Consider the following 13,121-nt stretch of genomic DNA (forward strand, 5'->3'; position numbering starts at 1 on the left):
CACACGCAGCCTCATGTTTAATTTACAGGCTGTTTGCACCAGAAATCCTCCTGTTTCGGGATATTTGCAGGCCTAAAAATTTAAGTAGTTCCTGGTTGGAGGCCACAATCCCAGACACTTAATCACTCATGAAATCCTAATGCTTGGCTCCTTACTATCCTGTTTTTTTCCTTTTTGCTTTTGCTGTTCTTTAGTAAATATGGAGTGAATTGTTATGAAGTTGTATAATATATAATAAGGTATATAATATATATATGGCGTCCCCCCCCCCTCTCTGTGTGTGCATGCATGCATCCATTGTTCAGGCTGGATGAGTCCTTATTAGGCATTGCTGGCAACAGGAAGTGGGCTGGGCTTTGGTGCTGTGTCACAGGAAGTAGCAGATTGTATCACGGGTGGGACAGATGGAGGGAGAGGTGGAAGAGATGGATTAGGGGACTATAGGGAGACCATGCAGGGAAAATAAGGAGAGGAGGGGGAGGGGTCGTAAAACCTTTGTTGTTCTGTGTCTGCACAACTCCTCTACTCACCATTTACCGACACTTTGGTTTCTTCTGTTTTGCTTTGCTTTAAGCTGAGACACGCATGCGCATTAACATGCATATATTAAGATTTACAGTTAAATGAATGAATACAGACTTTACGGTGTTTACTGGTATTTATTTAAATGTTATGCCATTACTCTGGTCCAATATTATTAACATACACAAGGAAAAAGCAAATATGTGTGTAGAGAAGGAAATATTTGTTTACTCTATGATCTTTGCATTAAACATGTCTGCCCTACCTGCGATACCTGAGTAAACATTTTTGTTTGTTTGTTTTCTGTCTGCATAGAGCTATTAATAAATATTTTGTCACTGATGTCAGCGCACACGTGGCTGTTTTCTTCCAAAGTGTGATGAGGTGGAGGCTGATGGAAAGCAGGTGGAAGATTCCAGTGCCTCGTCTGTTTGGCAGAGCACGGCACAACTTCCCGTCTTTGTCGGCTTCCATTGTTGCGTTTTGTTTGGGATCAAACTAATCTGTTTATCCAAGCAGTTATCAACACCATACTGCATTTTTAGTTTGTTTTTTCTTTTCTTCTTCCCACATGTAGGCTACTGATTTCTTTATATGTCGCTTTGAAGACATTTAGACTTTGTGGAAATCGTTAATGTGGAATATTCTCCGGGTTTTCTGAAGTTTTTCTTCTGACATTGGCGGCTTTTTCACTCATTTTCAGTCCATTCCTTGTTCTTATTTTTGTTCTTTGTTCAGCCACTTAAGACTGATCTATGAATCATTCCAGCATAAAAACACCAAACTCAAAACATGAACCAGTTTTGTGTCTACAGATAACAGAGAACAAAGAACCAGTTGTAAAATAGATCTTTAGGCTCTTTGTTGTTAGCAGCCTGTTGCAAAAACACATAATGTGTTTATAATTCTTTAGTTTAATGTTTGAAAAAAATGCCACAATAACACAAAATAGTAATTTTGCTCCAAAAAAGGCCCAAAGAGCTATTCACTTAAAAAGTTGCTCAGCATGGTGTGCAGTATGACATTAAAAATTTGAGGAAACTAACAGGTGGGAGAAAAAGGTTTTTAAGGCTTGCCACTTCTATCTAAACAGTATCTGAAAGTGATGTCCTTCATGAAATAGGAAGAAATCTAGCAGAGACTGGACACAGGACCTCACATAACCCTTGAGTTGATCGATCTACTGTTCACTGAAGCCTCATTAGAAATGGTTTTGGTCACGAACCCATTTTTAAGGAAGAGAAACAGGGAGGAATGGGTGGGGTATACCAAATGACCCAAAAAGTTCAAATTGCTATAGGTAGGTATGGAGGAGGTCACGAGAGATGTACTAGAGCAGGGGTGGCCAACTCCAGGCCTCGAGAGCCGGTGTCCTGCAGGTTTTAGATATCACCCTGGGTCAGCACACCTGAATGAAATGATTAGTTCATTACCAGGCCTCTGGACTCTAAAAGACATGTTGAGGAGGTCATTTAGCCATTTAACTCCGCTGTGATGGATCAAGGACACATCTAAAACCTGCAGGACACCAGCAATCGAGGCCTGGAGTTGGCCACCCCTGTGATAGAGGCAGGCTCTGTCATGGTTGGATGGTTATAAATGTAGAAAAGATTTTGGGTTTTTTTTATCCACCATGCAGTATCATCTAGAAACCTCTAATTAGCACAGCTTCATTTTTCAGCATGACAACAATCCCAAACACACTGCCAGTGCGGTAAAAGCATATGTGGATAGAAAAACACAGAAAGGATCACTATCAGGCATAAATTGACCTCCCCAGAGCTCGGACCGCAACATTACTGAAGCAGTGGGATCATCTTGATAGAGAACAGAAGAAAAGTCAGCCAACATCCAACGAAGAGCTCTGAATGTCCTTCAAGAAGCCTGGAGAACTATTCCTGAAGTCTAGTTAAATGAACAAAAGCTGCCTAGGAGATTTCAGGCTGTGCTGAAAAATAAGGGTTGTCATACCAAATACTGACTTCAAGATTATTAGACTTGTACAAACTTTTTTTTAAAACTGTTTCCATTTATGTTTGCACTTATTCCCCATTTTCTAACAAAATATAAAGAGTTTTTTAGACAGGAATGTACACTTAACTTTTAATATTTGCACAGAAGCTGAGGACTTCATTGAATAAAGAACATTGTCTTTCTAGTCTATACAGTTTAGTGTGCTTTCTGACACGTATGAAGTTCAAACAAAGCTGATTATGTTAGTGTTGTGGGTTTTTTGAAACCTAGGACACACTGAAATGTTCTTAATCTGGCATTGTGGGTTAGTCAGTATGAGACTAGGTCTGTCTTGAAAGACTGGCCCTTGTGACTAAAAACTTTGTTCTTCATTCATTTGTCTGCTGTTCTTCCTCATGTTTTCTCGTTGGCCTCTCCTGTTCCACCCGCAGTTCACGCTCAATGCCACATAAAACACACAGCCTTTATATGATACAATATTGGTGCTTCTTTGTCCTTATACAAAAAATGCAATGTAACTGAAATATTAGTAGTTTGCTTAATTGTCCTTGATTCTCCGTAGTAACACAAATGAATGCGTTTCCAAATATTTTAGTTTATTTTTTTCATTTTGCAAACATTTCAGGTTATTAATAGAGCACGTTGCTAACGTAAACAAAAGAAATGAAACACTGTTGCTGTGGACTGTTTCCTTTCTCCCCTGAAGGCATCTAGAGTATGTTAGGTACCCAGCTGTACCTTTCAAAGAACAAGTACCTCCACATTTTCAGGATGATGGTATCGATTTGGTACTGAAGTATCTGTTTTTGTGACATCCCTAAAAACAACAGTCTAGTGTATTTCTCCGATGACGGTATACAGTACAAACATGTTTGCAGCAGTGCTCACAAAGACCGTTTCATGCTTTTGTCTGAGGTTGCAGTCGCTACTATAAAGCCCTGTGGTTTCATTTTTGTGGCTGTACTTTAATTTGGCTTTGGATCTTTTTAATTCTTCCTCGTCTTTGTGGCGGCATGTAGTGGGTGTTTTTGTTCAGGCTTGGAAGAGCAGAAATCGACTGTTAATTGCCAGATGTCTATATTACAAAGCAGGATTTCAGCTTATCTAGGTAACCTGGGGTTAACCCTGAAGTTTTCTGTAGTATGAAGGTGGATCACTTCTTACTGGGGTACATCACCATGGTAACGCACTCTGACCCTAACCTGCTCCGGAGCAGATTATGTTCTGGGTTAGAGATCAACAGGTATGAAATCACTGTGTACATGACAGTGTACATAACATCACCATTCCTGCAAGACCCCAGAGACCTCTGTATATGAAATAGTAGGAAGGTCTGAAGTCTTTGCATTTCTTTATTACTCTTTTTCCTCTGTTGGCCTCAGATTAATTTACAACAGTTTTATTGTTCCATCATCATTAATTAGAACTAATTAAATTAGGAAATTTTGCTGGCTTTCCTTCTTACCCTCAAAGAGGCTAAACTTCATTCATATATGAGCTCTTTCTAGTCTTGCTGGCCAAAACTTGCATGCATTCATACAGCACTTTAAATACTGAACTACTGAACAGTGCTTTTCCTCTGGCACTCACGCACCCTGCAGCACCTGTGTTGCTTTGATTCTGTGTTGTGTGTTTTAAATTTTTCTAACATTACTCTTTTCTCTTCCTGTGCTGCCAATAAACTCTTTGTTCGTGATTAGCCAGATGCTGCTAGCGCCACTCCTTCCTGTGAACCCATTTGTAACTAGAACCCTGGGTTACTGAGTCGATAACCAGTTTTGTTTGGCTATATGGGTAAATGAAGTTAACAGAAAGATCCCTTTGAAATGCTGAACTCGTGGAAGTGCAAGCCTGAGTACTAGTCAAAGAAAAGTGGATTATTTAGACTTTAAAAAGTCAACTAAGCTATGCTGTGAACTAATGTTGATGATTTCTTCTTTGTGCTCTGTTTTTCAGTGAATCAAGTATTTGCCAGGCTCGGGCCACTGTGATGATCTATGACGATGGCAATAAGAAGTGGCTTCCTGCGGGCACCGGACCCCAAACCTTCAGCAGAGTGCAGATCTATCACAACCCAAGCAACAATGCCTTTAGGATAGTGGGTCGCAAGATGCAGACAGATCAGCAGGTACATCTGCCAGCTTTGGGCAGGCTTAGCATAGTGTCTGGCTTTGTGAGTCGTGTGTAGTGTCTGTCATGTGGCCTGTGGGCGTCTGTGTTGTTTAAAGGTGTCTGAGTAAGCAAGGGTGAGAATGCTGGGTTTTCACTGACATCATTGCAGTCTAAGTGATACCCTACACTGTATCTGTTTATTATATGGAGAGTATTTACTGTAAGTATAGTTTTATTAGAAGCACTCGAGAGCATTTTTACATCGTCTACCACTGTGCTGTTTATGTCCCTCCCCCTAAACCCTCTGCCTGTCGAAGAAGCTACAGGAAGGATAATAAATCACAACCAAACCTGTTTTGTCCCCTTGTTTGGTTGCAGTGCAGTTTGAGACTCTACCTTATGTTGCAGTTATTTACACTCACCGGCCACTTTATTGGGTACACCTGGCTAGTATACAAACACACGCCCACACTCTTTTGCCTTCAGAACTACCATAATTCTTCATGACACAGATTCAACAAAGTGCTGGAAACATTCTTCAGATTTTTTGGTCCATGCTAACTTGATGTCATCACACAGTTGCTTCAGATTTGTTGGATGCGCACATCCATGATGGGATTCATCTGTTCCACCACATCCCAAAGGTGCTCTACAAGATGGGATGGATCCAGTCTTTCATGTTGTTTATGCCACTGGGACCTAAGATTGGATCAGATGACATTTTTCCAATTTTCTGTTGTCCAATTTTGATGAGCCTGTGTGAACTGTACCCTCAGTTTCCTGTTCTTAGCTGACAGAGGTGGCACCTGGTGCAGTCATCTGCTCTAACCCATCTGCTTCAAGGGTTCAGAGATGCTTCTCTGCATACTTTGGTTGTAATAAATGGCTCTTTAGACAGGTTTCCTATCAGTTCAAAGCACTCTGGCTTTGCTCCTCTGACCTCTGACATCTTCTTGTAGAGAACTGCCCCTCGCTGGACATTTGCTCTTTCAGACCATGCTTTGTAAACCCCATAAATGGTTGTGTGGGGAAAATCCCCATAGATCAGCTTTCTGAAATACTCAGGCCAGTCTGTGCGGCACCAACTATCACGCCACATTTATAATCAGTTAAACCACCTTTCTTCCTCATTCTGATGCTTGGTTTGAACTTCAGCAGGTCGTCTTGACCATGTGTACATGCCTTAATGCACGGAGTTGCTGCCATGAGATTGGCTGATTAGATATTAGCATTAATGAGGAGTTGAACACGTGTACTTAGTGGGCGGTCAGTGTATGGTCTAACTAGTTTCCTCATAGTTTCTCTCTGATGTCAGTGTGTATGTATGTGTGTGAGAGAGAGAGACAGAGAGGGGGAGGGGGTGATGCAAGCATACTGGCTTCTGTGGGGAGCCACTGTATTAAGAAACACCCCTATGAATTTTCATGATTTTTATATACACTGCAAATATGATTGCATGAACTCTGTACCTAGCAGACAGAAGACGTATTTACTTTTAGGCACAGAATGAATTAATGAAACCTGATGAAAGGTGGAGCAGGGAATCCGTTAAGTTAGTGTGTGGAGCACGATCACTGCTTCACACCGTTTGCAGCCGTTTATACAAACACTTGCTGCTCTTAACTACACTAATAAACAGGCCCTGGGTTACTCTATTTATCTTTAAACCTGTGTTTTAATTCCTTCCAGTCCTTTTAATCTTACAGATTTTGCTGAGCTGAGCTTTGACTCGACTGTTGTCTCAAGCAATAGCACTTCAACCATGTTCATGCTTTTGATTACTGCCAGTTTGCGAGAGGTGCACACGAACACGCAAAGCTGTTCTTTGTGCATTGTCAGCATGCCTTTGGCATAACATGTAGGAAGGTCCTCCTTCAGTTTTGAGTGCTCAAAGCAGAAGATAATGAAGGCGTATCTTTGTGGTTATCATCAGATTATGACTCCCCAGCTGATAAAGGTGAGTCGATTCCATGTTACAAAGCAGGGCAGCCTGAGTTTGGGTGGGTCTGTTCTTGATACGCCCGTCTTAGTGTCTCTCTCTCTCCCCTTCTTTAAACATTCAGCACTCTGAAGTGTTCCCCAGAGACGTGTCTTAAAGTGGAAGATGTTTCCTGTGAGATAGTTAGCCCGTTCAGCCATTTCCTGTGACAATTTAGGACGTAGTTTGATACCCAGGAAGGACTCTATATTTGTGTCTGACGGAAACATCCAAGTGAGTTTAGGCTTGTGGTTAATGAGAGCAGCAGGAAGAAAATGGGAATGCAGGGTGGCTGTGTATTCTCTCTCTCTCCTTTTCATGTTCTCCTCTTTCTTTTTTCTTGTGCCTGTGGTGTCTTTAGAAGTGTCTTTGTGGTGTCACACTTGTTTTATGCATCCTGGTGTGATTTAAGATGAGTTAAAAAGCACAAGTGGAACCTGTGGCATTAAGGCTTTTCATCATGCCACAGGTTTTACTCGATTCCTTTTATCATGATTCGTGATGCAATTCTCTTTGCATCTACACACTACCTTGCTATTTTTAAACAGGAAGACTGAAGTTTTATTTGTCTATTTTTAATGATGTCTGCAGTGGCAGATGAACTTGCTACCCTTACATTCAGTGCATGCTGCCCCCCTGACAGGGTCTCCTATCCTCCCCTCTCCTCTGTGGAATCCAGAGGCTGTTAAACAAATAGTGAAATGGCATGTCAGCACATTCAGGCAAACACTCAAACCCAGAACATTTTTTCCCCCAGCTTCATAAGCTTCACACCACCTGGTGGTTGGAATCTGTACCAGCATAGTCCATAAACATTTAAGCAGACACAGTCATGTTATGCATAAGCAGGGATATTAGTTTGTGGGGATTTTAGAAGTTGTTTTGGATATATAATTTATTTTTAAACAACTTTGTGACTCTGCTCTCTTTCTTCTCCTCAGGTTGTTATAAACTGTCCAATCGTTAGAGGCCTCAAGTATAATCAGGCCACACCTAATTTTCACCAGTGGCGGGATGCCCGACAAGTTTGGGGACTCAACTTTGGCAGCAAGGAGGATGCTACTTTATTTGCCAATGGCATGAGCCACGCTCTGGAAGTCCTCAACTCCATGGCAGATGCAGGTAAACGAGCATCTGTAGCTACGCCATGGACTTTGCTTTTGACTTTACAGATTTGATCCTGCACGAATGAAAACGTCTCAAAGTTACAACTTCCTGTTTTGTGGTAACTTATCAGCCAGTACATGGTAAACAATACACTAAAACCACACAGCGGTTACATATGCGTTTCTTGTCAGTCAGTTAGAGAAAACAGGCATGTGATTGAGCTGATATTAACACCACCCTGGACCGCGTGAAACACTTTGCTAACAAGCTTCCTTCAAGTGATGAGTGTGATTCTCAGTGATGTACAACAAACAGGGTAGCAGGGTAGATATAAAAAGGTCGAATAATGTATCCTGATTACTAGTCCTGATACTCACTTACTGCAGATACATTTTTCTCAGAACATTAAAGGAAGAGATTTCCCGAGAAGTGAATTTAAAAGCAGAAATAAGTCATCAAGACAAGCAAATTGGTGGGAAAATGGAAAATGAGACGTGCTGGGAAGGTCCGTCCTGTTGTCTGAGTAAAATTCTTTGTTTGGTCTCATGCTGCTGTGCTGAGTCTATACTGTGTCTGGCTACAGTTGTGCACAGAGTCGGTGTAAATGCATGAAAATTACTCACTCAGATCACATTTTGTCATTTAGATGTAGACTTAATTCCACACTGGGGGAATTCACATATTACAGCAGCACATCGGTCAGAAGAAAAAGGGAAGGGAAAGGAAAAAAAAGCCAAAAAATTAAACTAGAGTCATTTCTACTATTTACATATGGTTGCTATATACAGTAAATATTTGTCATTGTCATATTTTTCATATGTGCATAAAGTGCAGTGGGAGTAAACTTTTATTTTTGTAGGTATCTATTGTATGTGTGTATTGTACAGTCTGACGGCTGTTGGGATGAAGGACCTGCGATAGAGCTGCGTCCTACACTGTGGCTGTAACAGTTGAGCACATTATTTCTTAGACATTAGTCCACACATATCATCCAATCCTGTTAAATAGAAAATAGTTTGAATATTTCCTCCGAATGAATCCTGGTATTCATTGAACAGTCACATAATTAGAACTTTTATTGTTTTTTAATTGTTTTTTAACAGTTTCAGCACTTATTCATAGTCAGTGTTGTTCTTACCTCTGCTTATTTACAACAGCTGGCTGTTTAAATGAGTACTCTGTATATCCTGTGTTGCTGAGCCATGAAAAATACTTGATAAAATGTAGCATTGTAAATGCTTGATTAGTGCGCACCACGCATTTGAGGTCCCTGTGTGTCATATCGTGGCTGTCCACACTGTCTGCAGACTTAGTACAGTATCAACAGCACAGATATAAAAAAATGTGTGCGTCAGTAAAAGAACAGATTGGATGAACTTGAGCGTGTCAGTAATTATTGCTTCATAGTAATCATCACAAATGTTTTGTATTTTCTGTTTTTGGCAGGTTATGCGACCCTCCCCCGCCCCGTGTCAAATGGGCCTTCTCCTGAAGAGCTTGAACAACAGCGGAGGTACCTTGAAGACTTTCTGCTAAATGCAGTCCGCCTTTTTCACTTTGCTAGTTGTAATCCACCGCTGGTCGCATTTTACTGCTGCTCCGCTTACATATCTTCTGGGCTTGGTTCAGCTGATAACTCTGATTACATTGCCATTTTTCAGCTTGGTCGTATATGACTGTTCGTTTAATAATCAGATATTTTTTCTGATTCTTTCTTGTTTACCTCTTATGTGAGCTTACTGTACTGTGCGGACATGTGAAGTGTATGTTTTCTAACTGATGCAAACAATCTCCTGGGTTCAGTTGCATAACAATCAATAGCAAGTCGAGCTGTTTTGGCTCTGCAGTAGTCCGCTTGGCAGGGTTAGGGCACACACGCATATGCAGAGGATTTGATGGCATTAGCTGTTAAAGCCTTAGTCAGCCCGTGTAGTTTAAAGGTTAAAAAGACAGTAAAGTGGATGCTGCTTACATTTTCCCGCCATGTCTCCATCAGCCTGTCCCATCAGCGAGACCCTTAGACTCACATGGACTAAGCATTAACCTTTTAATCTTATTTACACTAAAAGGTGATAAAGAGCACAGTCTAGGAGGATTTTATAATCGGCATTGCTGCTTGCCTGGCTGTCTCATTATCCAGTGGCATGCTGAGGCTCAGGGAGCTTCTAAAACCTTAAAAGTCCAACAGAGATGCAGGTGTTTGTGGATAATATTTGCAGGCATTCTCAGCAGCTGTAAACATCGATGATGTTCAGCAGTTGTGAAAAGAGGCAGAATAACCGACATGAATGCGACCGCCCCTCACCCTTTCCTCAGCTCGCTGCTTGACATTATGTGTGATTACGGGCATGTGTGTGGCTCTGCACTTTAGTGTGTGTACACTGTGTACAGTGCATGTGTGGTGCTCTGTAATCAGCTGTTATGAGTGGCAGATGTGTTGGGAGAGAGGAGGGAGATGTAGCCAACCGTGGCAGCTCACATTGGATCATTTTGACCAGCTGTGGACTTGTTAGTGATAGACTAATTAAAAGTGAAATTCACCTCTTGTCCTTTTAAAAAAGTCTCTAGATTTTATATAAATCTCTTTTTGCGTGTTTGTTTGAAATGTTAGAAGTTGTCCTGAAACAGTGGTTGGTGCATAAATAATTCAGTAATCTACAGGACACTTGCACATGATTCGAGGCTTTGTGAGTCTTGGCAGGTCCCAGACTTTAATTTAATTGTGGGCCTGTTTATTTTCATTACTCTCAGTTTATTTTAAACATGTTCACATACAAATGTAACAGATTTGTTTGTTTGTGCTCAGGTTGGAGCAGCAGAGGTTGGAACAGGAGCGACAGGAGAGAGAAAGACAGGAGTGGGAGCGGCAGGAAAGAGAGAGGCTGGAAAGAGAAAGACAAGCTGCTGCAGGTCAGGAAACACCTGCGCTTGTCAACATAACACCACTTGACATTAATACACTCCACTTTTGTTCTATTTCAGTGTTATTCTCAGGTAAATGTGCAGCACATGATCGCCCTGAAAGGAAAGCTGGAATTCATTCTGCATAGCAACTACCAAAAACAACAGGGGATTTTAAGACTGATACAGGGTCGTGTCAGATCAGCCAAAACATTTTGGCTGATCTTTTTTTTTTTTTCCCCCCTCTTTCAGATACACAAACAGATTTCCCTAACATTTATTTTGTATAGTCTGTTACTTTTTAAAATGTACTTTTTGTTTTTAGTTGTTATAAATGCCGACTTTGAAAAATGCTATTATATCAGCTCTGGTGATATATCAGTCAGGCTCTAATACTCCCCATTTTATGTGATGTCCAGACAGAGGTTGTGACTTTTTCTTTCACTGGCTGATTTTTTTATTTATTTATTTTTTAAACATTGATGGAAAATCTGAAGGCTGTCCCTAATTCTGAACTGTAACAATAAATGATTCACACACAACACTGTTGAGAACTGTGCTCTCAGCGTCGGTACCACATCTTTCTTGACATCAGCCATCATATATTAGAAATGTTGCTCAAGGTCTTGGAGTGTCTGTATCCACCATCAGTCACAGAGGGGTGCAGCTGCACCGGGTACAGAAGCATGCTGCTGGATGCCCTCCAGATAAAGCAAGTGCTTGTAGGATTGGGACACAGATAGGAGACTGCTGGTAATTCCAGTGTCCAGCAGTGTGAAAATTCAGCATTCAAATCACAATTAAATCAGACATGAAAAGTGGTTTGTCCAAGACAGAAAAATATAAAACCACTAAACATGGAGCATCAATCAAGCTGTTCAATTTGACTTTTTAGATGCAGGAGCTGTTTTAGTGCTTTAGGTGCTGACTCTATGCTCTGTTTATGCTTTTGACAGTTTTAGAAGATCAGTCTTCCCCTCTGTGCCATACAGAGGCCATCTAAGCACTGTTTTGAATTTTGTGTACCTGCGTCATGCTCTCATTGGTGTGAATCTTCTCTGAATACTTTACAGTCTAACTGATGGTCCTTCTCTGTCCAGTTCCTCCAGCCCCTCCAGCCCCTCCACTGGCCACTGGAGGCCCCGCTCCTCCACCGGCTCCTCCTCCACCCCCTGGCCCTCCTCCAGCTCCTGCCCCTCCTCCAGCCGGTGGCATCCCCCCACCTCCGGGTCCACCTCCCACGGGACCTCCCCCGGCCCCACCCCTGCCCACTTCGGATGGCGGAAATGGCATTGGCGGTGGGGGAGGAGGGGCAGGAGGGGGCTTGGCGGCTGCCCTGGCAGGAGCTAAACTCCGCAAAGTATCCAAGGTGAGTATGTGCCAGATTTGACTGTTACTTTGCAGCTGCTGTTAAAGGCCACATTAGCATACAATTGACAAATCACTCAATCTATCATGTGCTTCTCTCATTATTCTAATTGGATATTCCACTGTTGTACTGATACGATACTAAGAGTTATTTAGAGATGCAGATCTGTGACACCACCATCCATGCTTTTGCTATTTGCTGCCCTCAGCAGGATGATGGCCCGTCTGCATCTCCAGCTCCAACTCCAGCTCCAGTTTCCAGAACTGAGTCCACCCGCAGCAGCAACGCATCCATTGGAGGAGGAGGAGGCGGTTTGATGGGTGAAATGAGTGCCATCTTGGCACGGAGGTAGGTTACGCCGCAAGTTTGAAGCCACATAAGGTTTTATATTAAGTAGTTACAATCTTCACTTGTCTTTTGATCAATAATCATTTATTACATACATTATATTCAGTCAGCTCTTGCAAGTTTTTCTGCTTGATTATTAAACTTACTATTTTTATTTTCCTTTATCAGGAGGAAAGCTGCAGACACTGGAGAGAAGCCACCTGTAAAACCACAAGATAATGTAAGGGTCGGCTTTTTGTCAAATTGTTTTTGTAATAATAATTTTAGTCTTGGACTTTATTAAAGTAGCTTTGGATCCTTTTCAGTTCAAATAACCCTTATTTATCTTACACTGAGCCTAGACCCAGCCCCATAGTTCATTCAATATATAAAACAAGCCGTTACTACTAGCTACTGACATCCACGCTCTCCCCTGTAAGCCAGCTTTGTCCTGATTGGTTGCCCCTCGTAAGTAAAACATTTAAACAGCAGGTGGGTGGGGTTTCTGTGCTCACATTGGCAGGTTATTAAACATTGCCAAGAGTAGAATAAACGGTTGAAGCCTGAGCTTTCGGCTCACACTTACAGATACGATGTCATTATTTGACACCATGGCCTTGTTACAGTATCGTCGTAACATAACACTGTAGACATGCCAGAAAGTAAGGAGAAGCATAATCGGTTCCCTTTATGTAACACCAGACAAATGTAAAGTGTTTTTACATGTAACCAACCACTCAAGGCTGAGGATGACTCACTGTTAAGAGAAGTCTCCATGTTTTTTTCCCTCCTCTCTACAGGATGAGTCAGAGTCTCCAAGTCAAAGTGGTG

At 41.7% G+C, this 13,121-nt stretch overlaps 1 protein-coding gene across 3 annotated transcripts in view; it reads left to right on the top strand.

Moving 5' to 3' along the window:
* Positions 1-13,121, top strand: part of vaspb (vasodilator stimulated phosphoprotein b) — a 32,230-nt gene that overhangs the window by 14,817 nt on the left and 4,292 nt on the right. For 2 of the 3 annotated variants that reach the window (XM_031752682.2, XM_031752680.2), the window contains 8 exons: positions 4,453-4,624; positions 7,528-7,708; positions 9,140-9,206; positions 10,500-10,603; positions 11,695-11,963; positions 12,172-12,311; positions 12,480-12,531; positions 13,091-13,118. In XM_031752682.2, the coding sequence (XP_031608542.1) occupies positions 4,453-4,624; positions 7,528-7,708; positions 9,140-9,206; positions 10,500-10,603; positions 11,695-11,963; positions 12,172-12,311; positions 12,480-12,531; positions 13,091-13,118 (1,013 nt within the window). The remainder of the gene's footprint in view (positions 1-4,452; positions 4,625-7,527; positions 7,709-9,139; positions 9,207-10,499; positions 10,604-11,694; positions 11,964-12,171; positions 12,312-12,479; positions 12,532-13,090; positions 13,119-13,121) is intronic. The other variant, XM_031752681.2, reaches the window with a different exon arrangement.

This window comes from Oreochromis aureus, linkage group 14 (genome assembly GCF_013358895.1).
Source record: "Oreochromis aureus strain Israel breed Guangdong linkage group 14, ZZ_aureus, whole genome shotgun sequence".
NCBI classification, from domain to species: domain Eukaryota; kingdom Metazoa; phylum Chordata; class Actinopteri; order Cichliformes; family Cichlidae; genus Oreochromis; species Oreochromis aureus.